This window comes from Oryctolagus cuniculus, chromosome 8 (genome assembly GCF_964237555.1).
Source record: "Oryctolagus cuniculus chromosome 8, mOryCun1.1, whole genome shotgun sequence".
Taxonomy (NCBI): domain Eukaryota; kingdom Metazoa; phylum Chordata; class Mammalia; order Lagomorpha; family Leporidae; genus Oryctolagus; species Oryctolagus cuniculus.
In genome coordinates this window covers 117,113,624-117,139,803 of record NC_091439.1, presented here as the reverse complement: position 1 = coordinate 117,139,803, position 26,180 = coordinate 117,113,624, and the positions used below count along the sequence as shown (strand labels likewise).

Below are 26,180 nucleotides of genomic sequence, written 5' to 3'. Positions count from 1 at the left end.
CCAGCTTTGCAAGATTTTTGCATTGTGCAATGCAGTATGGACAGGCCCAGAACATTTGAGAAATACTGTCAGCATTGCAACATTTTCATGCTACTTTTAAAAAAGATTTATTAATTTACTGGAAAGGCAGAGTTACACAGAGACAGGAAGAAAGAAGAAGAGAGACAGAAATATCTTCCCTCTGTTAGCTCCTCCAGCAGCAGCGAGCTGGGTTGGGCTGCACCCAGGAAGGAGCCCAGCGCTCCATCCAGGTCTCCCATGTGGGTGGCAGGGACCTGCACGGGGCCATCTCCCACTGCTTTCCTATTCCCTTCAGCAAGGAGCTGGATGGGAAACGGAGCAGCCGGGACATGAATCAGCACTTACGTGGGAAGCTGGCATCGCAGGCGGTGGCTTAACCCACCGTACCATGATGCCAGCCACTCACGGCACCTTTGTGTATTTAGCTGCTGATGGATAAGTTAGTTTCTCAGGGTTTTATAGGACATTTTTTAAAAGGTCTAACCTTAGCAAAGTCAGATGCTATTTTAAGAATTCTTTGCACTGTCTGCATTAGGTCCAGTGCAGAAGTGGCATCTCATGAAGCTGTTATTCAGATGAGCCCATGTACACTTCACTAGACTAGAAGTCATGGCTCCATTACAGGCCCAGAGAGGGTCCTTAGAATGACATTTCTCACTCTCCACCGTTTCCTTTCAGCTTCTGGGTCAGCAAGTCTGGAGCACACGGCGGTGCACGGGACAGAACATGCGCAGGCCCAGGTGAACAGCCCCGGGTTTCACGGTCTGTGTTCCGCTCCCGGGGCGGCCATGAAGGCTGCGCTCATCGTACGCTTCGCTCAGGCTGCAAAGCAGGGTTTGGGCTCGCTGTTGTCTGTGCCACCTCCAGAGCTGAAAGGCTGTCCCGCTGAGAGCACTCCATGTCCAGGCATCTAAAATGCCCCCGGCTCACACCCAGTGTCTGGCTGCCGCCTGCGTACATCTGAGTGAACGCTCTAAACATGAAATAAAATTCCAGAGAGGATGCAGCCCTCAACCTTTTAATGGGAAGGATAAATTAATACCGGAACTGTGATATGCAGTTGCACAGAATGACATCTAGGGACCGGCACAGTGGTCCACTGGGGAGTCCCATCCGGGATGTTTAAGTCCTCTCTGCCCCTCTTCCAATCTAGCTCCCTGCTAATGTGCCTGGCGAGGCAGCAGGTGCGTACAACTTTTATATATATACACACATATATATGTATATATATAGTCCAATATAATTTCTTTTTTTGACAGGCAGAGTTAGACAGTGAGAGAGAGACAGAGAGAAAGGTCTTCCTTCCGTTGGTTCACCCCCACAAAGGGTGCTATGGCCGGCGCACTGCACCCATCCGAAGCCAGAAGCCAGGCACCTCCTCCTGGTCTCCCTTGTGGGTGCAGGGCCCAAGCACTTGGGCCATCCTCCACTGTACTCCCGGGCCACAGCAGAGAGCTGGACTGGAAGAGGAGCAACTGGGACAGAATCCAGCACCATAACCGGGATTAGAACCCGGGGTGCCGGCGCCGCAGGCGGAGGATTAGCCTAGTGAGCTGCAGTGCCAGCCCAATATAATCTTTGAGTCTAAATGAGGATCAACATATGGCCATACATTTATACTGATGTATGCACGCACACACAAATCTGTATTACATATGCAGGCATGTATATGCATCATAGACTATCTTATTATATACAGAATGCTGTAACATAGTAACATAATAGTCTATAGACATATAGGTATATAGATAATACAGTCTATAGACATATATTATTTGTTACTTACCAAAATATAAAATAAGAAAGAGAAAGAATTATGGCAAAGAGGAGAAGAATTGAAGCTTAATCTTGATTTGTGTTTCTGGTTCTGTTTCTGTTAGAGCCAAATTATATAGGAAGTGTTTCACACTTACCAAACACACACTTAATTAGAAGTTTGCTCGCAAGGAATTCCTCACACGCATGGTCTGATCTGTCTGAATTCCAAACGTGATCTCCTGAGCTCTAAACAAATCACGTCCATCCTGTCCCCGTGCACCTCTGCTGGGGGCAGACGTGGGCGACACTGGGCACAGCATCTATAACGTGCCAGCTGTTTCCTCACTCACTGGTGGGGCGGCTCACCGTTTCCTACCATGCCTCCCAGATACCACACCCGAACAGATTCCCTGCAAATGACACAGGACCCAGAACACGTCCGAGCTGCCGTGTAGCAGGGTGCTCTGCACACGGCCACCCACAGACTGGCAATGACCGGAACTGAAACCTGCTTGCAGCCTGCAGGACTTCCTGCCTGGGACGCTTACTGCTCATCCTCATGGCTCCTTAAGCCCGCTCGTTCCCCAGGGCCATCGGGGGAAGCCAGAAGCCTCCACTCGGGTTGCCAACTTTCATAGGATGAGGGGCAGCGTGAAGGATGTTCACTCAGGCCGGATCTCTCCACGCATGCAGTAGGACGCGGATGGTGCTCGCATCACGGACTTGCGTCGGGGCCGGGGGAGGGTCTCACTGTACAGCGCGTCCCCACCTCTGGGGTTTCTGCGGAGTTTTCAGCACGAGCTGTGTGGCTCCAGCTACTCACCCTCACACACGGGCTGCAGTCCCGACCACGAGCCGTTGCTCAAGCAGGTTCGCTCGGTGGAGCCCCTCAGCTGGTGGCCCATCTCACAGGAGAAGCGGAGCAGGCTCTTGGTCTTGAACTCATCCCCAAGCCGAGACCCATGGGCGGGGGTCCCTGGGTCGCCACAGAACCCAGGGTTGTTCCCTGTGGGTGTGAACACAAGCGGTCATTTACAGGCGTGCAAGACTTGGTTGACACAAGTTGTTAGGTTTCAACACAGTGGAAAGCCGTTCAATTAAATATCCAACATGGCGGTTGGCTGGATGGCATTCTGGTGATTGGGAAGAGAGATTTTCTTTATGACAAGCCCAAAGCGCAAGAACACAGGAGACTCTTCTTGGGGCTGGCACTGCGGCGTAGTGGGTGAAGCTGCTGCCTGCAGTGCTGGCATCCCATAAGGGCGCCCGTTCAAGTCCTGGCTACTCTACTTCTGATCCAGCTCCTTGCTATTGTGCCCGGGAAAGCAGTGGAAGATGGCCCAAGTGCGTGGGTCCCTGTGTGGCAGACCTGGAAGAAGCTCCTACTCCTGGCTTCGGATCGGCCCAGCTCCAGCCGTTGCAGCCATTTGGGGAGCGAACCAGCTGATAGAAGAACTATCTCTCTTTCTTTCTCCTCTCTCTAACTCTGCCTTTTAAACACATGAATAAAAATCTTTAAAAAATAGACTGTTCTTGTGTCACAAATCAAAACAGCCAATTCAATTCACTTGTGAGAGTAAATGAGAGACTCTGGGAGCAGTGAAGCAATGGGGATGGTGAATGCAGTAGGTGCCCTCTGGAGGGAGGCGGCAGCAGAGGGGGTGCACCAGGAGGCAAATGAGAGGGGTGACTCTGCATAGCCATGTCCAGAGCTGCTGATGCACTGAGCTGAACTGAATTTAAAAATACTCATAGAAGAATGAAGAAAGAATGTTCCTAAGTGGATCGGTGTCACGACTGACAATATGGTGCCAAAACATGGAAGGATTGTGAGGAAGCAGAGAAAAACAATAAAGCACAGGCCAGGGCACATGGCGTCAAGGGAAGCTGGTTTGTGAGCCAGAGGGCACAGGCTCCTGCAGCCGTGAGAGGGAAGTGACGGGCGCCTGGCACCCCCACGGCACACGGCAGAGACATGTGCAGCTGGGTTCTGCTGCCACGTGTTCCTGCACAGTGGTCCCTGAGGGCACCCACAGGTCCCCAGGGGCATGTGCGCTGGTCCCCATGGGCACACACAGGTCCCAGGGGCATGTGCGCTGGTCCCCGTGGGCACACACAGGTCCCCAGGGGCACATGTGTTGGTCCCCGTGGGCACACACAGGTCCCCAGGGGCATGTGTGTTGGTCCCCGTGGGCACACACAGGTCCCCAGGGGCGTGTGCACAGTGGTCCCCGTGGGCACACACAGGTCCCCAGGGGCATGTGCACTGGTCCCCGTGGGCACACACAGGTCCCAGGGGCGTGTGCACAGGTCCCCGTGGGCACACACAGGTCCCCAGGGGCGTGTGCGCTGGTCCTCGTGGGCACACACAGGTCACAGGTCCCCAGCGGCGTGTGCACAGGTCCCCGTGGGCACACACAGGTCCCAGGGGCACGTGTGTTGGTCCCCGTGGGCACACACAGGTTCCCAGGTCCCCACGGGCACGTCTCACCTGTGCAGTGGGGGAGGGCCCCACTCCAGTGACTGTCCTCCTGGCAAACCCGGGTGCTGTTGCCCACAAGGCTTCGGCCCCCACTGCATGAGTAGTGGACTGTGGCCCCGTAGGTGAACCTCTCTCCGGTCAGCACGGCGTTGGCTGGGACCCCTGGGTGCCCACACGATATGACTTAGGGAAAAGAAAAGCACACAGGTAAGTGAGCACAGTGCCCCGGGTGAACCAGTTTGCGCTGGTGAGCCCCTGGGCTGACACGGTTGCACACACGTGCTGGCATGTCCCTGCCATCCCCTGCAGGTAAGACACAGCCACGTCAGATGGGGCCACTGCCCCGTGGTCATTTACCCAAGCGAAGGAAAGGCCTGACCGAGAGGAAATGATTTGGAAAGAAAAAAAGAGCTAATTCCTCTGGCGAATCCCCGGAGCGAAGGCAGGGAAAGCAGACGCAGACAGCCGGTGCGGAGGCCTCACGCTGCCACGTGCGCCTGCTACGTAAGGCTCAGCCTTTCCTTCTCTTAGTGATCGTCCTTCTTTTCCTTGGAAGCCAGCTCTGCTGTTAAAGGGGGAGGTGGAGACACGGTTCCACGTACACTGTGAGAGGTCATGTGCCAAACTCGGAAGAAAAACATCCGCACCAGCCCATTCCCGGCCCGCACTTCTCGGGCGGAGCAGCGCCAGCCGTGTGCTGTGGGCGCTGCTCTCTGCTTTCCTGATGCACACAGGACGCGTGGGAAGGAGGCAAGCTTATGATTTCAAGAACCGCTTTGCTTTTGCGCGATTTTAAAAGAAGCCAAAGCAAGGAACAGCTTTTCCTCCAATTCCCTGCGGCCCTGGACAACCCGAGTTCACTAGTGACAGAAGGCCGAGGATGGCCTTCTTGGGGAGTGCCCCTTGCTGCTGACACACTGACAGACGGGGTGCTGCGGGGCTGTCAGGAGGGACCGTGGCAGCCATCTGTGGCTCTGCCAGGGAGAGCACCTTCACCCTCCCGGCAATGCCGGGTTAATCAGGAGGACGCCATGTTGGCGTGGTGGTTGGTGTTGTTTGTTATCGTAGTCACCACTGACTGCAGGGGACCCACTCACGGGTCTCAGGGCAGGTCCCCTGGACGGAAGTGCACCGACAAGCCCTGTGCCAGCATTTCTGAACCTGGGACAGCAGACAGCGAGGCTGAGAGACGGGGGGCTGGGACCACACAGAGGAAGCCGCTCTGCAGGGTAAGTGGAGGCAGACAGAGCTGCTGCAGAGGGAGTCCCATGGCCCGGGTCCCTTTCTGGGGCCAGGGCTGCGAGCGCTCACCTCAGGGTTTCCCTTTCCCCTTAAAAAGAACGTAAGTTGTGTTTGGTGCTTCTTGGTCCAGTGGGCCTAACACCCCTAGAACTGACCTGACTGGTGAGGGAGGGGGGCAGGGAGTGGTGGAACCCGGTACCCTTCCCCCAACACACAAAAATGCGACGTGTTCTGTCGGAGCTCTTCTGGCGCCCCGTGGCGCAAAGCCCGCAAGGAATCTCCACTCACCCAAACAACTGGGCAGGGAGCGGTCCCACAGGCCGCTCGCCGTGCAGGTCAGGGCCGACGACCCCAGCAGGTAAAACCCCTTTTTGCAGTGAAACAGGACACTCATGCCATACTTGAAGCTCTCCGGGAGGCCCCGCTGCCCGTGGCGGACGGCGTTGTCCACGAAGCCGGGGTCTGAGCAGTTCACCACTGGAAGACAAAGCACCCCGCTCAGCGTTAGGGACAGCAGAGGAGGGGCAGCCGAGAATTCCACCCACCACTCGGGACCAGGGTGTTGCTAACAATCCCAGCGAGAGCTCTGCTCCCATGGCCACGTTAACATACCAGGCAAATTCCCTTACACGACTCCTTAGTGACAATGTCTTCCCGCTTTGTGTGTACGTTCTAAGAATGGATAAATGACACTGGCTGGCGTTCAGTCTGAGGGTCTGTACTCAAGTGTGGATCTCAGGGCAGTGTGCAGTGCAGCGGCCATTCCCTTGGTGCATCAATGCTGTGACACGTAGGACCACAGCTGTTCCCATTAATGTCGGACGTGAGTGACAGCGACACTGCTCCTGTTAGACATGTGGGTGCAGCCGGCCTCTGCCGTGAGGCCCGAGCCCCCAGTGAGAGTGCACGCCCATGCTCGGGTTCCTCCGTCAGCCTGGGTGCTGGCGGGAGGCAGGGAGCCACAAGCCCGCACAGCTGCAGCCGTGACCTGCAGTGGGCCTCCTGCGCTGGTGCTTCCAGGTGTGTCTCAGGCAGGTGCCAGCGCCTCCCGCAAGCTGCCATCTGTAACAAGCAGGAAGCGGAAGGGCAGACCCAGGCTCACAAAGCGCCCTGTCAGAGTGGGGGGACAGCGCTGCTTGTAAGGAACCCGGAGTTGGCAGAAGGAAGTCTCCAGATCTGGTGCGTCCAAGACAAAACAAACAACCCAGCAGCAAATATTCCCAGAGCCCCATCCTGCACTGCCTCTGTGATTAGGCCGCAACACAAACCCCGGAAATACCCGCATCCCCGCTCAGAAGCAACGTGACACTCCTGGAAGGCTGGCGCCACCTGCCCAGGCCAGGCCGGCTCTGGCACCAGCAGGAGCACGGACAGCCTGGCCGGACAGCCGGAGCCCCTGTGCCGGCCCTTCTCCAGGCCCGGGGCTCCCTGGAGGTGGGTATAAGCCCGGGTGAGCTCAGCAACAGGGTTCTGTGACCGCGGCTGTAACTTTCCCCGGCCGTGGTGAGAGGTGACGCCGTCATTGTGGAAAACCTTCTGGAACATAGAGGCGAGATTTTGCTGAGCCCCAGCCCCTTGACACCCTTAAAACAGTGCAAAGATGCTGGCCGGCAATGAAGGCCCGGAGCCCGGGAGGAGGTGGTGTGCACGCGAACACTGCCGTTGTCCAGCCTGCGAACTTTCTTAGTCCTGCATAGAGCTGCCTCAGACAAGTCCCTTTATAATCCTTCCCGATTACTCCCGAGGTTGCCTAGGAGATCCCCTGGTGTGCTGTGCCAGGGGCACAGAAGCAGCCATGATCGGACACCTCGCACAGAGAACACTGTAGCCGCACGTTCCTGCTGTGGACAGGCGCGTGTGGAGAGCAAGCGACCCGCGGGAATGCTCCTTAGTGCCCAGTCTGTCCTGTCTGTGTTATTCCTCCTTCTGCTCTGGCGGGAAGAGGTTGGCAGCGTGGAGACGGCGTGACAGCAATGGCGTGGAGGGATTGTGAGTCCACGCCAGGCCCTGCAGAAGCCACGTTCTGCCCGCGGTTTGTGACACGACGCCGGGAGTACGGAAATGAATCCCAAGACCTGTGGGAGGCTCATCTCAGCATCCCGTCCTCAGACCATGAGGGCTCAGTGTCCAGGTGCACAAACCCGACAGCGAACGGAGTTCCATTAGCCGGAAGAACGAGAATGCTGCTGTGTCGCACACTTGGCCCAGGGTGAGAAAGTCAGCGCACACACGTGTTTCATGAAGCCATCTGTGCATGCCAGAGGGCCAGGGGACATGCTACTAGGATGCTCAGACCAAAGGCATGAAGACTGCTCCAATGGGAACAGGCGGCTGGTCGGGAGTTCAAGCCCCTGTGAAGATATGACAGTGTCTCTTGGTGACGTGAATTCCAAATGGCTATTCCTCTCATTTTTTATACTTGCAGCTCTCAATGATATTTTAAAGTTTACTCATTAAACCTCTTTATCCCTTCTCTTACGCATGCCTAATGCGTAAGGTATCTTACAGACACCTTAAGAATCCTTGAATTAGCACAAATACAAAGGTCTGTGCCTCGGGGTCATGCTTCCAGGGCCCTTTGAGAATGCTGGGGACCAGTAACGCCCTCTGACCCAGTTATCTGCCTCTTCCCACGCAGTGACTGCAGACAGCTGACGATCGACCCTGGGGCAATGGCGAACTACTGGGGCTGTGCCAGCCGCCTGCTTTTCCTCACTGGGCTCGCGCTGGACGACTGATGCCCATGATTTGTGAACGCCCTCTGATGACACAGGAAGATGGCAGATTCCAATTCCAGGCTCCTCGCGAGCTTTTCACAGACACTGGGCCTTCTCTGCACACGTGTGGGTCTGGGCCTTCTCTCTGCACGCGCGTGGGTCCGGGCCTTCTTTCTGCACACGTGTTGGTCTCAGCCTTCTCTCTGCACATGCGCTGGTCTGGGCCTTCTCTCTGCACATGCGCTGGTCTGGGCCTTCTGTCTGCACACATGTTGGTCTGGGCCTTCTCTCTGCACACGCGTGGGTCTGGGCCTTCTCTACACACGCGTGGGTCTGGGCCTTCTCTCTGCACGTGTGTTGGTCTGGGCATTCTGTCTGCACACACGTGGGTCTGGGCCTTCTCTCTGCGCACGCGTGGGTCTGGGCCTTCTCTACACACGCATTCGTCTGAGCCTTCTCTCTGCACACGCATTCGTCTGAGCCTTCTCTCTGCGCACGCGTGGGTCTGGGCTGGGTGACCATGAGGCGAGGGTGGGCACAGGGCATGGCCTGAGAGCTCACCACAGCCAGGGCAGTGGTGTCTCTGTGCTCCTTGGGCCATGCACCTCCCACAGTAACCCTGCAGCTTTCCATATGTTGCTTGCATCCTGGTATTTGTGACAAATGGAAGACTTCAATGATTTGAGCTGAATAATGTAATTTTGAGTCACACCTGTAGTTCTCAGGGAAAAAAAGGAGTAATTTCTTACATTAAAAACAATATATTCCCTCATGTACTTTTCACTATAATTATTCATGAATTAAAATGCATAAATTAATGGCGAACTGAGGCATCAGTGGGTTTTACTTTGAAGCCTCTGAGGTAGGTGGAGGTTGAGCATCCGAACTCGTCTCAGGTCGGAAGTCCAGGCAGAACCCCAGCCGCCCACTAAGCTTGGGCATCAGCATCACCTCCCACAAGCAACATGTTTGCATGATGTAGCCTCAACGTCTCCTAAGAGCTTACTGTTGTGGGGGATGGGCCTTGGACTCGAGGTATTTATTTATTTATTTATTTGAAAGTCAGAGTTACACAGAGAGAGGAGAGGCAGGGAGGGAGGGGGAGAGAGAGAGAGAGAGAGAGAGAGAGGTCTTCCATCCGATGGTTCACTCCCCAGTTGGCTGCAATGGCTGGAGCTGGCCCGATCCAAAGCCAGGAGCTAGGAGCTTCTTCCAGATATCCCACACGGGGGCAGGGACCCAAGGACTTGGGCCATCTTCTACTGCTTTCCCAGGCCATAGCTGAGAGCTGGATCAGAAGTAGAGCAGCCAGGTCTCGAACCGGCGCCCATATGGGATACTGGTGTTTCAGGCCAGGGTGTTAATCTGCTGCGCCACAGTGCCAGCCCTGGGCTAAATGTATTTTTATTGGTGTTTGTTTTGAAAAGCAAACCATGAATATGATTTCTTTTAATTCCAATACAGTCCTCAGGCAAAAAGGAAAACTAAATACAAATGGTAGAATTAAGACTTAAAAAACAGAATGCTGTGGACTAAGCTTCTGCCTGAAATTTTTGTAAGCAGTGTCCAATAACACTGGTGGAGGCACAGTGAGCTCGCAGGAGCAGGTGACGTCTTCTCTGTGGTCCTCACAATGGAAACAAGGTCGCTGTGATGCGGCCCTCGCTGGACAGCACGAGCAGCTCTCTGGGGCCAAAGGGGCCTGGATTCCCCTGACTTGGAGGGCAGGCGAGGCCAGCATCCTCGCTGCGCTCACACCCCACGCCCCTGAAAAGCCCGACACTTATTCTCCAGTGCTTTCTTCCTGCTACCAGCGATGGACAGAGAAAGGTGGAGGGGCTATTTCATTCAGATGGCAGACTGCAAATAGGACACGTTCGGTCCTCAGCCCGTTTTTAACAAGCACCATATGGGCCCCTATGTCAGCAGCTCTGCCTCGGGCAGGAGCACCAAGGCCCAAAGCATCCTGGGTGCACTTGAACCACAAGGCAACGTGCAACGTTGCTACCCATAACTCCTCTCTTCTGATGAGCACCCGATCTGCAGTCCTTCAATCACTTGTAAAATAGGCAAATATTCCTTTTGATTCCCTATGGTTTTCTTCTGATAAAAGTTTCTTTAAAAATCATTGTGTGAGGCCGGTGCCATGGCTCACTAGGCTAATCCTCTGCCTGTGGCGCCGGCACTCTGGGTTCTAGTCCCGGTTGGGGTGCTGGTTCTGTCCTGGTTGCTCCTCTTCCAGGCCAGCTCTCTGCTGTGGCCCGGGAGTGCAGTGAAGGATGGCCCAAGTGCTTGGGCCCTGCACCCCATGGGAGACCAGGAGGAAGCACCTGGCTCCTGGCTTCAGATAGGCACAGTGCGCCAGCCGTAGAGGCCATTTGGGGGGGTGAACCAATGGAAGGAAGACCTTTCTCTCTGTCTCTCTCTCTCTCTCACTGTCTAACTCTGCCTGTCCAAAAAAAAAAAAAAAAAAATCGTTGTGTAATGTAACTGGTGAGGTCTAAAGGAAACGGTCCATGTCACCTGAAGAAATGTTACAATCAATTTGACTGGTTATTCTAACAGATTGTTCCACTGGGCTAAACAGCTCTGTGTTGAGAAGGGAAGGCAGGGTCACCAAGGGCCCACTGGGAGCTGGGTGCCCCGTGGTACATGTGTGTACTCGGAACTGTCAGGAGCCAGCCAACAGAGGGCTCTGCCTCCATCACTCGGGTGAGAACACTGCTGCTGTCCCCAGGAGGCCAAGCCTCACCTTTCTGACCGACACAGGAGCGAGGTGGCCTGGGGTCCTGCTCACACCTGTCTCTGCCCACCTGCCTCCCTCCGCCTCCTGCACAGCTAGTTGTAGCCCTCCCCCAGTGACTTCTTACCAAATAGAGTACTCATGCTGTCAAAGGAACCCTACGTAATTTACATGGCTGTATTCAGCTTGTCTTGGGGCCTCTCACAAGCGCATTTTCCCATAATGGATTTTAACCAAGCTATAGGATCAACTTAGGAAGAGCTAATTTTTAACCCTCTGTTCACTCCATTATTACCTGACTTTGGATGTATTTTCCACAATGTTTTACTGACAGCATAATAAACACTCCATGTAAAAGGACTCACTTAGTGGCTGAGGTTCAGGCGTGAAGGCTCGTAACTGAACTCTAGACAGTGTTGGGTTTTGATCAAAGAGGCATTCAGCTTATCCTGAATGATATAGGGAATTCTGCAAGATATACGGTTACACAGATACTGCTTATCAAAGATAAAATGTAGGTTACATTTAGGTTGTACATAAAATCATGTATAGATAATACTATATGTCAGAAATATGTAGGAGCCGGCACAGTGGGTTAAGCTACTGCATGAAATACTGGCATCCCATATGGGTGTTGGTTCGAGTCCTAGCTTCTCCATGTCCAAGTCAGCTTCCTGCTATTGCAACTGGGAAAGCAGCAGAAGATGGCCAAGCGCCTGGGCCCTGCCACCTATGGAGAGACCTGGATGGGGTTCCTGGATCCTGTCTTACGCCTGACCCAGATGTGGCTGTTGCAGCTACTGGACATTGAGCCAGCAGATGGAACACCTGTGTGTCTGCTGTCTGTCTGTCTCTCTCTCTCTCTAACTCTACCTTTCAAATGAATAAAGAAAGAAAACAGGCTAGGGCTGGCGTTGTGGTGGAACAGATCAACCTGCTGCCTGCAATGCTGGGATCCCATATGGGCACTGGTTCTAGTCCTGGCTGCTCCACTTCCATTCCGCTCCCTGCTGATGGCCTGGGAAAACAGTGGAAGATGGCCCAAATGCTGGGGCCCCTGCACGCACATGGGAGACCCTGAAGAAGCTCCTGGCTCCTGGCTTTAGCTTGGCCCAGTCCTGGTCATTGTGTCCATTTGGGAAGTGAACCAGCAGATGGAAGATCCCTCTCTCTCTCTCTCATACACTCTCTTTCTCCCTCTCCCTCTCCTTTTCTGTCATTAAAATAAGTAAAATAAATCCCCCCCAAAAGAGGAGAAACCTGGCAGCTGGGCAGCTGGGGGATGACCCAGTGACTGACCTTCTACCTGAGCCCAGTGCTTCTGCCATTCAGCCCAGCCCCTGCCTCCTCCCACAGCGCTAGTACTTCCTGTGGGAAGGGCGGCAGGGAAAGACTCGGTGTCAAAGAGCCTTTCTCACCCACAGTGACTTCATGCTGTGAATGGGCAGCACGGGGCTGAGAGCCAGCACCTCAAGTACCGAAAATGATCAATCAATGGCAAACGTTTGATTTATTCTCCTCTTCTGTCCCGGGGCAGGCTAGAGGAAACGGGACACTGGTACATGGAAGCCCTCCGTAGCTAAAACCCACTGTTCTGAGCCCACGGCATCCTTTCTGTAACGAGGACATGCCATGTCAGAGCCCCGGTGACACTCTCCCTGCCGGCTAGCTCCTGGTCCCTGCGTGTTATCCACCCCAAACAGGAGCAATTTTATCCATCTCTGTGTCAACAGCATCCAGTAAGGCATTTGGAATACAGCAGGCACTTAATAGGTGTACATTATATGGACCAGTTTTAGGGGACAGAGACACAGGGCTCTGATCCCACAAAGGCATTGACACAGCAAGGCTGCGCACCTGCGGGAAGACACGGGAGACTGAAATCTCGGGTATTCATTCTTAATCGTTCCTTCAGTTGTATAATTTTTTTTTCTAACAGGGTGGGGAACAGAGTTGGGTGAAGGGTGTTTAATCTTTTCCTAAATCCTTACAACCATATAAACAAGAGGCAGACTCTACAGCCGTGTCTCCCGATGGCCATTCCAGACCTCATGTGTCAGGCAGGTGTGTGTGTTTCAGTTCTCCTCTGAGGACAACATGGAGAGCTGAGGGCCAGTGATTAATTCAGGAATGTTTAGGTCAGTATTCAATGGATGGTCCCATGTAGACATATATATTCATAAATACATAAATTCACCCAAGGGCCTGGTGTAACAAGCAAAAGGGTGAGATTTCACCAGAATTCCAGCTTTCAGAGTGGGTGCTGGGACGACTGTGTCCTGTATCAAATGCCGGGCTTGAGCCCCATCCAGCTTCCTGCGAACAGGCCTGGGAGGAGTGGACGATGGCCCAAGTCCGTGGGTTCCTGCAGCTCACGTGGGAGGTCTTTCCAAAGGCTGACGACATGATGAGTGAGTGCTGCTGTCCGTCTGGGATTTCACGTCACCCGTCCTGTCCAGGGTTGGTCATGAATCACCAGCATCACGGCAACCACAGCCGAGAGGGTGCTTTCTCACCTCTGCCAGCGTCGGCCTCAGGGTGAAGCGTGAGGCTATGGCATGGAAGCCAAGGGCAGGATGCACCCCAACCCCAGTCCCCCACATGCTGACTGTTTTCTCAGGAAGGCTACTTTCAATTCTTTTAGGAGAAGGCAAAACTTTACCATTAAAACCAAGTGTGAGGTTGAACTTTCATTCAATTGAATGCAGCACTTATTGGACTGAATAAATCAAATTTTGTTGTGTGTTTTTAAAAACTTTATAATTTGATTTATTTAATGTGTTTGAAAACACACAGAGAGAGAGAGAGTGAGTGAGCGGAGAGAGAACGAGAGAGAGAGAGAGAATCTTCCATCTACTGGCTCAGTCCCCAAACGTCTGCAATGGTCAGGGTAAGGCCAGGCTAAGCCAGGAGCCAGGAGCAGCACTGGAGCCATCCATTGGGTGGCAGGCCCCAGCGCCTTGACCCGTGATCTGCCACCTCCCTGGGTGCACACCTACAGGAAACCGGGACTGGAGGGGAAATGGGAGTCCACCCAGGCACTCTGATACGGGCTGCAGGTGCTGTAGGCAGCGTCCTAGCCACGGCATCAGGTGTCCACCCTATGTTTAGTGTTTTACAGACGGAGTGCATCAAGTGTTAGGATGTGCACTGAGGGGACTTGAGCTACCTAGTGCTGGCCTGGAGTCACTTCACCTCAGTGACGGTGGCACACGAATTCAATATGATACTGTCCACCTGCGGTGTGGACATCCGGAACACAGTATCTGTACAACACGGCAAATGGAATAGAGAGTTAATCTGGTGTGTGTGATGACTATCCGTGAACAGACGTTGTGGATTGCTCCACTGGTTGTAAAGTTAACGCCGAGTCTAAGGCAGCGTCTGCCGTGTTTCTGAGTGAACACTAGGGCTTGTTGAACAGAACTGGTGATGGGCATTCCTTTCAGAGCAGCATTTCCTGCAAGGTTCCATCCTTTCCCTTCAAACAAAGCTGACTCTCGCAGTGCCTGTGTTTGGGGTGAAGACGCGAGCACCGGCCTCACGCCAGTCACTTGGCCTGGGGTACCGGGGAGCCCCCCAGCCGGGCAACAGCTGGCCGTGCTTCATTGTAACCCCTCATTTTATATCCTTGACGGTTTATAGGGCAAAACTGATCTTTCCGCCCTAACTTCTATGAAAACCATTCCTCGAGTGGAAAAGGCACAAATGTAACCCTCTATATGCTGTGTCTCTGGTAGGAAGTGGGCACAGTCATCCACACAGCAAGGATTGCATAGCGCCAACTGATTTAAAATGTCAATTTATAAAATTAGGTACAGGTGCTTAAAGGTAAATTTTTAATTTTGTCTGCTACATCATATTAGAAATGTTAGAACAATTCCTGTTATTATTATTAAATGACTTAAAACCAATATCCCTTGCACATCCATAGGCAAAAAAAAAGTCCTTATTCCAAAACCTAAGTTATACAAAACTGAACACATTCTACAAAAATGGGCTACATATTTCAGAATATATAAAATGCAAAAGTTTATATAAAATACAGGACCTCATCTTCAAGGTCTAAGTCCATGCAGAGTCCCTCGACTTAACACCAAAAGCATGATCCATAAAAGGAAAAATTGGTCAACTGAAGACTTGGCTGCTAATGAGACTGTTAGTATGATGGAAAGACTAGCAACAGATGGGCAGGAAGGTTCCCGCTCCTGTGCCGGACAACTGAGGTTGGATAAGGAGTAACAGACCACTCCCGAAACTCAACCTTAGAAGCACGAACAAATGAACGGTCCCGTCACTCCGGTTAGAATGCGGGCAAAGGTGTAAGGTGCGTCTCACAGAGGAGGTATACGGCAGGTGAGTGTGTGCTCAGCAGCACCAGCTCTCAGGACACCACCGTGTGCAGTCCCTGCACACCTGGGCACAGCTGGAAGCCAAGCAGCACCCAGTGCTGGAGAGGAGGTGTGGGAACCGGGCTCCCCTGTGTCTGCGGGGTGACCAGCGAGCACTGGCACTCTGGAGAACCACTCGACAGTGTCTCAGAAAACTAAACTTTCAGAGACCACAGGACACACACTTCACACTCTTGGGCATTTTCCCCAGAGAAATGAAGAAGTCCAGTTACATAAAGCAGGTCAGCGAACACCTCCAGTAGTGCTGCTTGCAGTAGCGATAACTGGACACAACCGCACTTCCTCTGGTGAACACACGGTTAAATAGCCTGTGCATGCAGCCCATGGGCTGTCACTCAGCTGAGAAAAGCACCTTGCACAACTCTCCAGAGAACGGTTGCTGATTGGGAAAAGTCAATCCCTCACAGTCTCCTACCAGAGCACAGTCCTTCACGACGTCCTCTTGGAGTGAGAGGGTGACAGACGGGGAAGCCAGGTGTGGGGCTGCCAGCAGTGAGGAGAGGGGACATGCAGGCGGTGAGACAGGGTGAGGGGTACCCTGGGATTCCCAGGACGCTCCACAAGTTCACCATGCCACAGCCAACATCCTGGTGATGTTAGTGAACTGTGGTTTTATAAGATGTTAGCACCAGCAAAAGTAGGTGAGAGACACAAGGGGGGAACTACTCTTTCTAATAACTACAATTCTGAAATACTTGAGTTTAAGCATAAAGAATGAGAAAAGATTGCAAATTAGGTCAGCTCCACATGGGGGCAGCTAGCTAGGTGCTCCTGGGCTGTGCACTCACATGGGGGCAGCTAGCTAGGTGCTCCTGGGCTATGCTCTCACATGGGGGCAGCTAGCTAAGTGCTCCTGGGCTATGCTCTCGCATGGGGGCAGCTAGCTAGGTGCTCCTGGGCTATGCTCTCGCATGGGGCAGCTAGCTAGGTGCTCCTGGGCTACGCACTCGCATGGGGCAGCTAGCTAGGTGCTCCTGGGCTATGCTCTCACATGGGGCAGCTAGTTAGGTGCTCCTGGGCTATGCTCTCACATGGGGGCAGCTAGCCGGGTGCTCCTGGGCTATGCACTCGCATGGGGCAGCTAGTTAGGTGCTCCTGGGCTATGCTCTCACATGGGGGCAGCTAGCTAAGTGCTCCTGGGCTATGCTCTCGCATGGGGGCAGCTAGCTAGGTGCTCCTGGGCTACGCACTCGCATGGGGCAGCTAGCTAGGTGCTCCTGGGCTATGCTCTCACATGGGGGCAGCTAGCCGGGTGCTCCTGGGCTATGCACTCGCATGGGGCAGCTAGCTAAGAGCTCCTGGGTAATGCTCTCACATGGGGCAGCTAGCTAGGTGCTCCTGGGCTATGCTCTGACATGGGGGCAGCTAACTAAGTGCTCCTGGGCTATGCACTCGCATGGGTGCAGCTAGCTGGCTAGCTAAGGGCTCTTGGGCGATGCATTGCTTCTGGGCATCACTGCACAACATACAGAAACTGAGCACAATGCTGCCTTATGCGAGTCCAGACACAACAAGGCCAGAGATTCCCAGACTTTGTAGTCACTCAAAATCAACTCATTCTTGCGAGAAGCCAAGTGCAGGGAGATGTCTGACCAGGAAGTGTGGGACCTGGCAGGAGCCCAGCTCTGCTCCCGCCAGGCGGGAGCTCCAGGCGAGTCTGCGCTGGGCTTGCTGAGGGCCCTGGTCCACCCTCAGGGGCGACCACTGCAGAGCTGTCACCTGCAGAGACTGGGGAACGGCGTATGGAGGGGACAGCAGGAGGTACTTCTGAGCCCTGCTTGCTGTGGTTGGGAGCGACCGTGTGGCCCCAACTCATCTCAGATCCTTCTCATCATTACAGTGACTGACAAGCACAAGAAGGTAGCAAGGGAGGAAGAATGAAAAGGTTATCCCTTCTGTTTCCTTTGAGGGGCCTACGTTTAGGCAAAAAGGGGGCTGTCATTGCGGCAGCTCCGGCTTCTAGGGCTGGTTCCTGCCTGGGAGAACATGCACCCTGCAGTGACCCGGTCCCGGCTGTGTGGCCCTCACCACCTTGGGAGACAGACTCTGGGCCACCCTCACCCTGACTTCCCTGCTGTTACGGCTCAGGCTGGCTGAGGGAAGAGACGTCCTCATCCTGAAGTTTGTCTTTTAAGGGAAAGTAGAATTAGGAGACTTGAGCCCTTGAGCTTAAGCCAAACACGCCAATTGAGCCCTTGTGCCACAGCTCTGTGCCTTCGTGGCCAGCTCATGCTGTGCACAAGGGAAAAATGCCTTGGACGTCCACTCTGCTCTGGCCCCATTTGCACCCAGCTCCCTCGAAGCCCCTCGGGAACCAGGGGGCACCTCATTAGCCCAGGTTTTAATATCCTGCTACCGCCACCTCCACACCAACGCACGATGCACCATCCACACGAGAGAGGTTGGCATGGGAACCAGAACAAAATCTTAAACATCACCAGCTTAGAGATTAGAAACACGAACACAGAACTGCAGCATAGAATGTTCTGGAAACACAAGTTTGATCAAAGTCTACGTGACGATTCTTAAAGAAAAGAATCCAAGATAAATAACTGGCATCTAGCAGCAGTGAGCGCGCTGTGGATCAACTCAAGGACCCAGCGATGCTAAGTAAACAGGACTGACCGAGGCAGAGAAGGGGAGAAGCGCTGGGTACAGGGAGGAGAGACTCCTGATGTGGCAGTTGACAGTCAAAGGTGGAGGCATGGGTGCATTGTTTCAGAAACGCTTCCACCCCGCGGGTGAGAGGGAGTGCAGAGACCCCTGCGCTGAGGCGCAGCCCACCCGAGCCCTGGGGCTCGCAGAGCCTGCCGCGCTCCCGTCCAGCGCCCGTCTCCCGCGTGCCATCCTACCTCGGCAGGTGGGCAGAGGGCTACTCCACTGCCCGTCGCTGCGGCACTGGGCTCGAGACGCGCCCTGCAGCAAGTAGCCCGCGTTGCAGGTAAAGTTGACCACGTCGTTCAGGTTGAACTCGCTGCCGTCTGTGAGGCCGTGGGCCGGGTTCCCAGGGTGGCCACAGGTGATGGCTGCGGAAGAGGACAGGTGGCGTCACTGCTCGTCCCGCTCGCTTGGTCTGACCATTGAAGGGGCTGTGTCACAGCACACGTGGCTTTTACCTTTGGTTTATTGTTGATTTTTTATTGATTTTTTTTATTTTTTTTAACTTTTATTTAATAAATATAAATTTCCAAAGCACAACTTTTGGACATCGTGGGTGGACCCCAGGCTGAGACTGTGGGTGCTATTTTAATGGAGGAAAATGACCAACCCCTGCCAGACATTCTTTATCATCATCGTGATTTTCTTACTCAGAAAGTGACAGGACATCAAACGATTGAAAAATGAAGCAGTGGAAAACAAGAGGTGCTGGAGATGCTTGGATTAATCATGATTTGTGAGTACTTTCCCCGAGGACACAAAGGCCAATTTTGTGAAATCCTCATTTTGAAGCATTCCATCCACTTGTTTGGCACCTTCAATTGTCTATGGATAAATTATTCCAATATCATCTTAAATATCACGAAATCAGCAAAATAACTGTGCATACTCCAGAGCGACTGTCATCAAGAATTCTAGTGTACGTCCCTTGGCCATGCTGGAAATTGTCATTTCTCCCACCCAAATAAGGGCAGCACAGAGCTGCAAGGGATCTTCAAAAGAAACACAGGATGGTGATTAAACTGGCATTTCCCTCCTCATTTATCTTGTCATCCCAGAACTTTTTATGTTATCACAGCACTAGCACCGAGAACACCTGCCAGCTCCCTGTAGTGACAAAACTGCTTCTGCTTAATTCACAGGACAACAAAGAGTGCGCTAGCAAAACCATCCATTCAAGAAGAATCTTGGAATCGGGGTTGCTTGTGTCCTAAAAATCAGCAGTCGCTATTTAAATCTGGGTGTAGCAGGTGAAGATAATCATTTTGTATATTTTCACCAGTTTCTACGGAAAGACAAAACCATATTCTCCATGAAAGGACGGCAAACACAGCACAGAGGGTTGAGGGGGTATGGTTTCTGGGAGCCAGCAAGCTGAGGGTCCAGCTCAGGGTCTGCCCTGTCACTCACCATCGTGTCCACCCAGTCTGTCCTGTGACAATGCCAGGGGGAGGAAGCCATGGCACCCACTGAAGCGAATCAACAGGCAAACCAAAGCTCACTGCGTGTGCAGGAGGGTGGGAGGGAAACAGCATGGGCCAAGGGTCGGGAGAGCAAGCTGGAGACCGGGCGGGGCCCGCTCTGTGCCAGGTGAGCGGCACAGCCTCCCTCGGTCTATCTGGGGACTGAACGTGTTTGTCCCAGGGCAGGAAGCTGTCGAGCAGCTGGCGCGCTGGACTTACGGACGCAGACAGGAGTGTGCCCGGACCACTTGTGGTCCTGCAAGCAGATCCTCACGGAGGTCCCCACCAGCCGGAAGCCAGGGTTGCACTGATAGACCACTGTGTCTCTGTAACTGAAGCCGTCACCACTGATGTGGCCGTTCACGATAGGGTCCGGGGAGCCGCAGTGGCCAGCTGAAAGCAAGCAAGTCCAAGGTTAAAAACGGAAGATTATCCATCTGGCGTAGCAAGCGTGCGTCCATGCTGGGCTCACTTGCACTGTCAATGACAATGCTGGATACATAACACAATATCTCCCTTACATTCATATATAGTACAGATGCTTATTTTACAAAGTGTTTCTTTTAAATTTGAATGTTTTTTCTCAATATTTGGAAGTAAAATAAATGATGATGGATGCCTAGAGTTCAGGGGAGACATTTCCTGAAGACGCAGTAGACTCAGGAGAAGAGGAGGAAGCTGGGGTTTGAAACTCAGTGCTCTGGGCCTGGCTGTGTGTGCAGAGAGAAGGGAGACCCAAGGGCGACCGCAGCGGGCACAGGGCACACTGGGGCGGAGGCCCCTGAAACATCAGAATGCGCCCGGTGAGTGTGGTGGAGGCAGCTCTGACGGGGAGGGGGGGGCGTCCAGCTGGAGAAGCAGGTGGAGAGAATCTTTGTTCTCCGGGCGCTGAGTGGCCGGGGCGCTGCCTGGTGCAGGCTGTGGAGAGGGGATTCTGTCGTCTCCAGCAGCACCTACTACCCATGTCCACTCCCCGTCCATGTCTTCCCTGCCCTTCCGCCCTCTCCTGCCTCCCCCCCTCCTTTGTCTTCAGCCCATTTCTCCTCTGCTCCCTCCTCATAGATGGAAACAAAGTCTCCTTAGTCCACGGAATACGGGCATTGAGAAAAGCTCACATTTAAAAGGGTCTGATCCATGGGTTTGGGATGTGTAAGGGGGGAAATGTTCACTACAATCCCTGAATCGTTCATTCACAAGGAGGAGGGCGGCGAATGTGGCTGAACAGATGCAGGCTGTCTCGCTGTGGACTCCCCTGCCACTCACTCGCCCACCGAAGTCCACAGCGGCGGGTGCCCTATGCTGGGCAGAGAACACCAGAGCTGGGAGAACTGTGCACTTGTCACGGTGCTGCGCTTGGGGTCAGCCTCGTCCTTCTGGAAGAATCTGCGCTTGCCATCTACATTGCCGTGGAAGACAGCTTTGGGATCTTTGTGTCTTCCATTTGCTACTGGACCTGCCAGCAAGGTGACTCCGTGAAGGGGAGATGGAGGAAGCCACCTGCTCTCTCTGCCTCGAGGCACACAGGAGGTCAGAGCCAAACCACCGCACTGCGCGGCTGACCTCTGCCCTGCCAGGTCTCTCATCAGCTGACTGATGAAGTCAGCTCTGTGCAGACCAGACCCGTGCCCAGCCCATGCAGCAGGGGGCTTGTGTGAGGCCCAATGTTCTCCATGAACTGAATGGAGCCCTCAGTGCTCTCAGAGGGCACACAGGACACTGGCTCCCAGAGCCGCCCGTCCCCAGAGGCTGTCATCATGGGGAATGGATCTTCTGTTACTGCAGTCCCAGCGACAGAGCTCGCCGGAGTCTGAGGAGCTGCAGGCCAGCTTGCCCAGGACATCTCAGGTGCAGAAAACATCTCATTTTCAGAAACAAACGCCACCATGACACATCAGGTCCTCCAAGAGGCCACCCGCCTCCTGGGGGTTATTCTGGACAGCACTGGGGGGTTCCTGCTGAAGCCTGTCCCCACTGTCACTCCAGGAGGGAGGACTGGGGATGCAGGCCACAGTGGTCCTGAAGACAAGTGCATGGCGGCAAAGCACCCTGGCTCTGGGCCTGTGCAGGCTCATCCTTGATTTGGACCAACACGACTGACCAGACTCACTTTAAACCTGAAGAAAAATTGTTCACCACTGTGTTTCAAGTGCATTTGCCAGTGAAAGTCCAGCAAAGAAGCCCGGCTCCTGGCCAAGATGGTAACGGCACACTTTAGGAACTGGCATGCAGGGGAGGGTGAGCCCGGGTTAGAAGTCAGGATGTCTCCCCCAACTCTTGTGTAACTCATGGCCACGGCAGATCCCAGAGGGACTGGCCCTGAGCACTTCAAGGAAACCAGAGTGTGTCTCTCAAAGGCATCTCAGCCCCTCGACAGGCGAGAAGCGGCAGCATCACCACCTGCAGCCTTGGCTTCCAACGTGAAAAGCACGGACCACACGGCTTCCCAGGCTGAGTAATGGTGGACACGGCAGCTCCCAGCTATGGAGAACTGTGGCTTCCCGATCTGCCTCGACGCGGACCACAGGGCACCCTCATCTGGAGCCAGTACACAACTGTAGATCACTCACTCTCCAGCCTACACTGGATCTCCCCTTACAACAGTCACAGCCTCAGAGCAATCACAGGCTGCCCTTCAACACAGAACGTCGCTTATAACACATGAGACATTAAGAAGCTCTTGCTCTATAATATTGTGCTGTAACCTTCGTATGTAGTTTTTAAAACCCTTATGTGGTCCTGGTTTTCGGTCACCAACGCCACACACGGAAAGCATTTTTCTGAATCCACCACCCTATGGGTGTGGAACTGTATCCACGCTTCTGCAGGGTTGAGAATACATCAAACATCAATGTATTTGCGGATATGAGTAGAAGTGAAGTAACTTTGCCACTTGACACGACTGTCCTTAGCGTCGTCACTCCAAGTACACTGCCTACGCTGCTACTCTCATCTACTTGACAGTGATTAACGATGCTTTCCCATAGCTCAGCAACGGTCTCGGACCACTGAGTAAATGAAGACCCCGGTGTGACCAGAGAGCGACAGAGTGATGGACAGAGCACGGTCCTGAGGGCGTGTGCTTGACCCCCATCAGAGGCAGGCGAGGGAGCTGCGTCACACGGAGGACAGAGCTCTCCACAGAAGGGGCCACGTTTACGATCTGAAAGGCAGTCTAGTCGTGGAAATCAGACATTAGTTACTGCTTGACATCTGGCCTCTGTTAAGATATGAAGACGGTAGTTACGGGGCCAGACTGTGCCTTTCCTGGGGGGCAGCCACTAGGAGCTTTCCGCCTTACAACACTGTGTGTTTTACTCCACTTCCTCTCGGTTCACCTGCCAAGAGTCATTTGGTTGCTAAAATTCTACTGAGCCTTTACAGTAGAAGGCAAGGTAAGCAACACTACTTCCTGCAAGATAAAGAATGAAAGACAAACTGGCATGAGTGCAGTGCCGCCCACTTCTCAACAGGTATCTAGTGACCTAAATAAGGCAACGTGGTCATCTGGTGGACGCCACACCAAGAAGCCAGACTCCAGGGTGCTTTGGTTTTTCTAATCATTCACTAGTTTATTTTTTTTCATTTCAGGACATTTGGCTTCAATTTAAATAGAGATCACCTAATGTTTTCCACAGGCAATTCTGCAGCAAAAACAGTCACACCTGGGAGGTCACAAACCCTGGGTTTCTTGAGAAGTGTTAGTCTGGAAATCGTCCTGTTAGTGTGTGAGAAGAAAGGCCTGGAGGGCCAAGTGTGTCAGTCACTCTTCTTACTCTCACATCAGTTTTACTCATGAACTTATTAGTATGCCCCTAATCGTGACCTGATACAAATGACCAAAGAATTAGAAGATGCTATACAACTATCACTTCCTGTGATTTTAGTTCAACATATGTAGACAGAAATATCCAAGGGAATTGCTGCAATTTTAGTTCATGCATGAATTGATACTATTACCACCAGATTTCTAGGATCTTACATTATATTCTCCACTTTCTCTACATTTCCCATGCTGAGCACAACGTTGACTGCACAAAGATCAATTCGCCAACCGCCCCTACTTGCTGCTGAGAGCATCTGTGGCAGAAGCCAGACTTGGACGGCAGGGTGCTGGTTTCGTCTGCTCAGATAACTGTCTGCGACTCACTCTATACCCCCAAACCAGCCCTCACGAGGGCTCTTCAGACCAGCTGAGCCATGGGGGAGGAACCCTGCGAGACTCCCACACAGCTGAGGTCCTGTGTGCACCGTTGGCAAGTCCACATGGGCTGCCGTGTCTGCACAGGGATTCCCTTATGCCTGGAGCTTGGGAGAGCTCTGAAGTCAACTCCCTCCTATAGGTAACGGAAGCTGTCTTCTTGCTTCCATCTGTAAGTGGTATTATACCTTGGTCAGACTGTCCCAAGTAGCAAACAAAGAATTTATTTTAATATTTAGACATTCTCTAAAGTCGGGTTTAGAAGAAATAAAATCTGCCAGACTGATTTCCCCTAAGCATAGAGATCAGTAGCAAGGTGGACGATGCACTGAGTGGACTTCAGTGCAGACTGGGGCAACACATGGAGGAGGAGCCAGGAGATGCCTCCTGTCTTGCTATGGAGGGTTTCCTGCAGGCGGCATTGGTGCAGGAGGACCTGGGTGCCCAGAAAGTGGCCAGGGTCCCTCAGTGAGTCTAGCGCGGACTGCAGGCTGCAGGGGGCACACGGGAAGCCGCCATTCCATCAGCACCTGCACAGCGTGGTCGGCACCCAGGACAGGGAGGGGGGTGGCGCTCTTCCTGTAGTTCATGGAGTTTAACAGAGGACAGCAGGACCTCGGCGAAGCCAGGCTTTCAGTGCCTCTTTCTAGAAGACAAGACCTCTCTAAATTCTGCTGCACACTTGTCGTAGTGAAAATGGTAAACTGTTCTGAGAGAACGATCGTTTCTCCTGTCCCAGAAGAGGACTCTGAAAATGGGTTCTTGACTGAGTGGTTCCAGCAGTGCCCTGGCGTGCACCCCAGCAAGAATCCTGCCCGTTCCTGGGAAGCCATGTCCTGGAGAGGAAGCCTTGCCGACAGGCAGCTTTGGGCACTGACTGATTCTGTTGCTTTGCTGGGCTGCTGCGCACTTGTTTTGGACAGTGCAATGGTTCCCACTCTGCAGCTGGACACCAGTGCCCTGGCACTCGGGGCGACATTCCTGAGTGACTGGCTCGTGCTTCTCTGACCATAAAACAGAATTCACCGGAACCTCACGATACGCGCATGGATGCAACACCTCGAATGCAAGGAAGGCAGCCGAGAGCTTCCCAAAAGCTGTGCACCTGTGGGACTTCAGCAATGGGTCACAGTCTGGCGACTTAGTCGAGTTCACTTTCCCTCTAACCCCACAGAAAACTGCTATAGCAATGGGAATGTCCCACCTTCCTGTTCTAAGACACTCACACCCTAGGTGTGGAATCAGAGCTTTAACGGGAACCCTGGAACTTGGCCCCACCCCTCATAGGTCACACACACACACACACACACACACACACAGCTCTCTCCCGGTGCTGCCTATTTGAAGGTCACCTTCAAATGTGCCAGTTTCTATCAGCACAAATACGAAGTATTGGTCTAGGGATTAGAACTGAATCCATTTTTAGTAAATCTATGAACCAAGTAGTCGACCTTAACATTTGTTTTGTGATTACCTCTGCTTTCCGATGACTGCAAAATAGCAGGCGCTGCCGCGTGCGCCGCGCCGGAGGCGGCTCAGACGCCTGACCTGCTGCACTCTGCCCACTCGTCCGCCTCCGGGTAAAGCCGGGGTTATTTGGGCAGTGCATTCCAACGCCACTTCATAAACTCTTCCTGATTTTCAACAAACGGCCACAAAATGTCAGATGGATGAGGTCCACTCACACGCAGGAAAGACCCCGAGTAACATTAAACATCAGTGGATACGTGCAGATCTCCGCATCTCCCACGCTAAAGGACACATCTGAATACTGACCCACGAGACTAGCCCCTCCAAGCGCTTGTGGTGGTTCTGAGCAGCTTTGCCTGCGCCACACAGGATGTGAACTCCTGAGACAAGCCAGCCCTTGATCTGTGTAGCATCCTTCCTTGGCAAGTATTTGACACAAGGCAACCTTCAAGCCAGTAGCATAATTCGGATGATCGTTGTGGAATAAGGAAATCTTTACTCTTATTTTTGCACTTCCACTCTGAAGCAGGTTTTCTACTCCTATCCTGGGCATGCACTGCACTATCTGCCTAAGGTTTGTTTCTCTGTTGTGTCTTGTGAATTGTCTGCGCACACCTCAAAACTTAGTCCAGAACCGCCCTTTGTATGCAACCTTCGACAGATCCTAAAATAATTACTTCCTACTTTTATGAGACAAATTGTTTCCTAGTTTTATTTTTCTCTTGTATAGGAGAGCCTGTTGTTTGCACTATGTATTTAAAATCCTCAGACATCTAGTATTTTTGGTGTTTGGCTTCACTTTGAATTCAGCAGGTGGCATTATGCTTTTCCTTACCTAGTAGGCTGTGCCGTCTACCAACAGTGCCACGCTCTGGTCCCACAGCACAGCCCTGCACTGGACCTGCAGCAGGCAGCTGAATGGCTTCCCACATCCATGTGCCATGTCTGCCCCTGCGGAAGCCCCCGGAACATCTGCCCTGTGGATACACGCTGTGTCCACGCAAGGCGGAGTGCCG

At 53.1% G+C, this 26,180-nt stretch overlaps 1 protein-coding gene across 3 annotated transcripts in view; it reads right to left on the bottom strand.

Annotated features, from left to right (window-relative positions):
* The window catches only part of CSMD1 (CUB and Sushi multiple domains 1), a 2,053,194-nt gene that overhangs the window by 31,713 nt on the left and 1,995,301 nt on the right, over positions 1-26,180 (bottom strand). For all 3 annotated transcript variants that reach the window (XM_070047233.1, XM_070047234.1, XM_070047235.1), the window contains 5 exons: positions 19,716-19,889; positions 18,228-18,401; positions 5,792-5,980; positions 4,271-4,444; positions 2,603-2,785 (listed from right to left, as the gene is read on the bottom strand). In XM_070047233.1, coding sequence (XP_069903334.1) covers positions 2,603-2,785; positions 4,271-4,444; positions 5,792-5,980; positions 18,228-18,401; positions 19,716-19,889 — 894 coding nt within the window. The remainder of the gene's footprint in view (positions 1-2,602; positions 2,786-4,270; positions 4,445-5,791; positions 5,981-18,227; positions 18,402-19,715; positions 19,890-26,180) is intronic.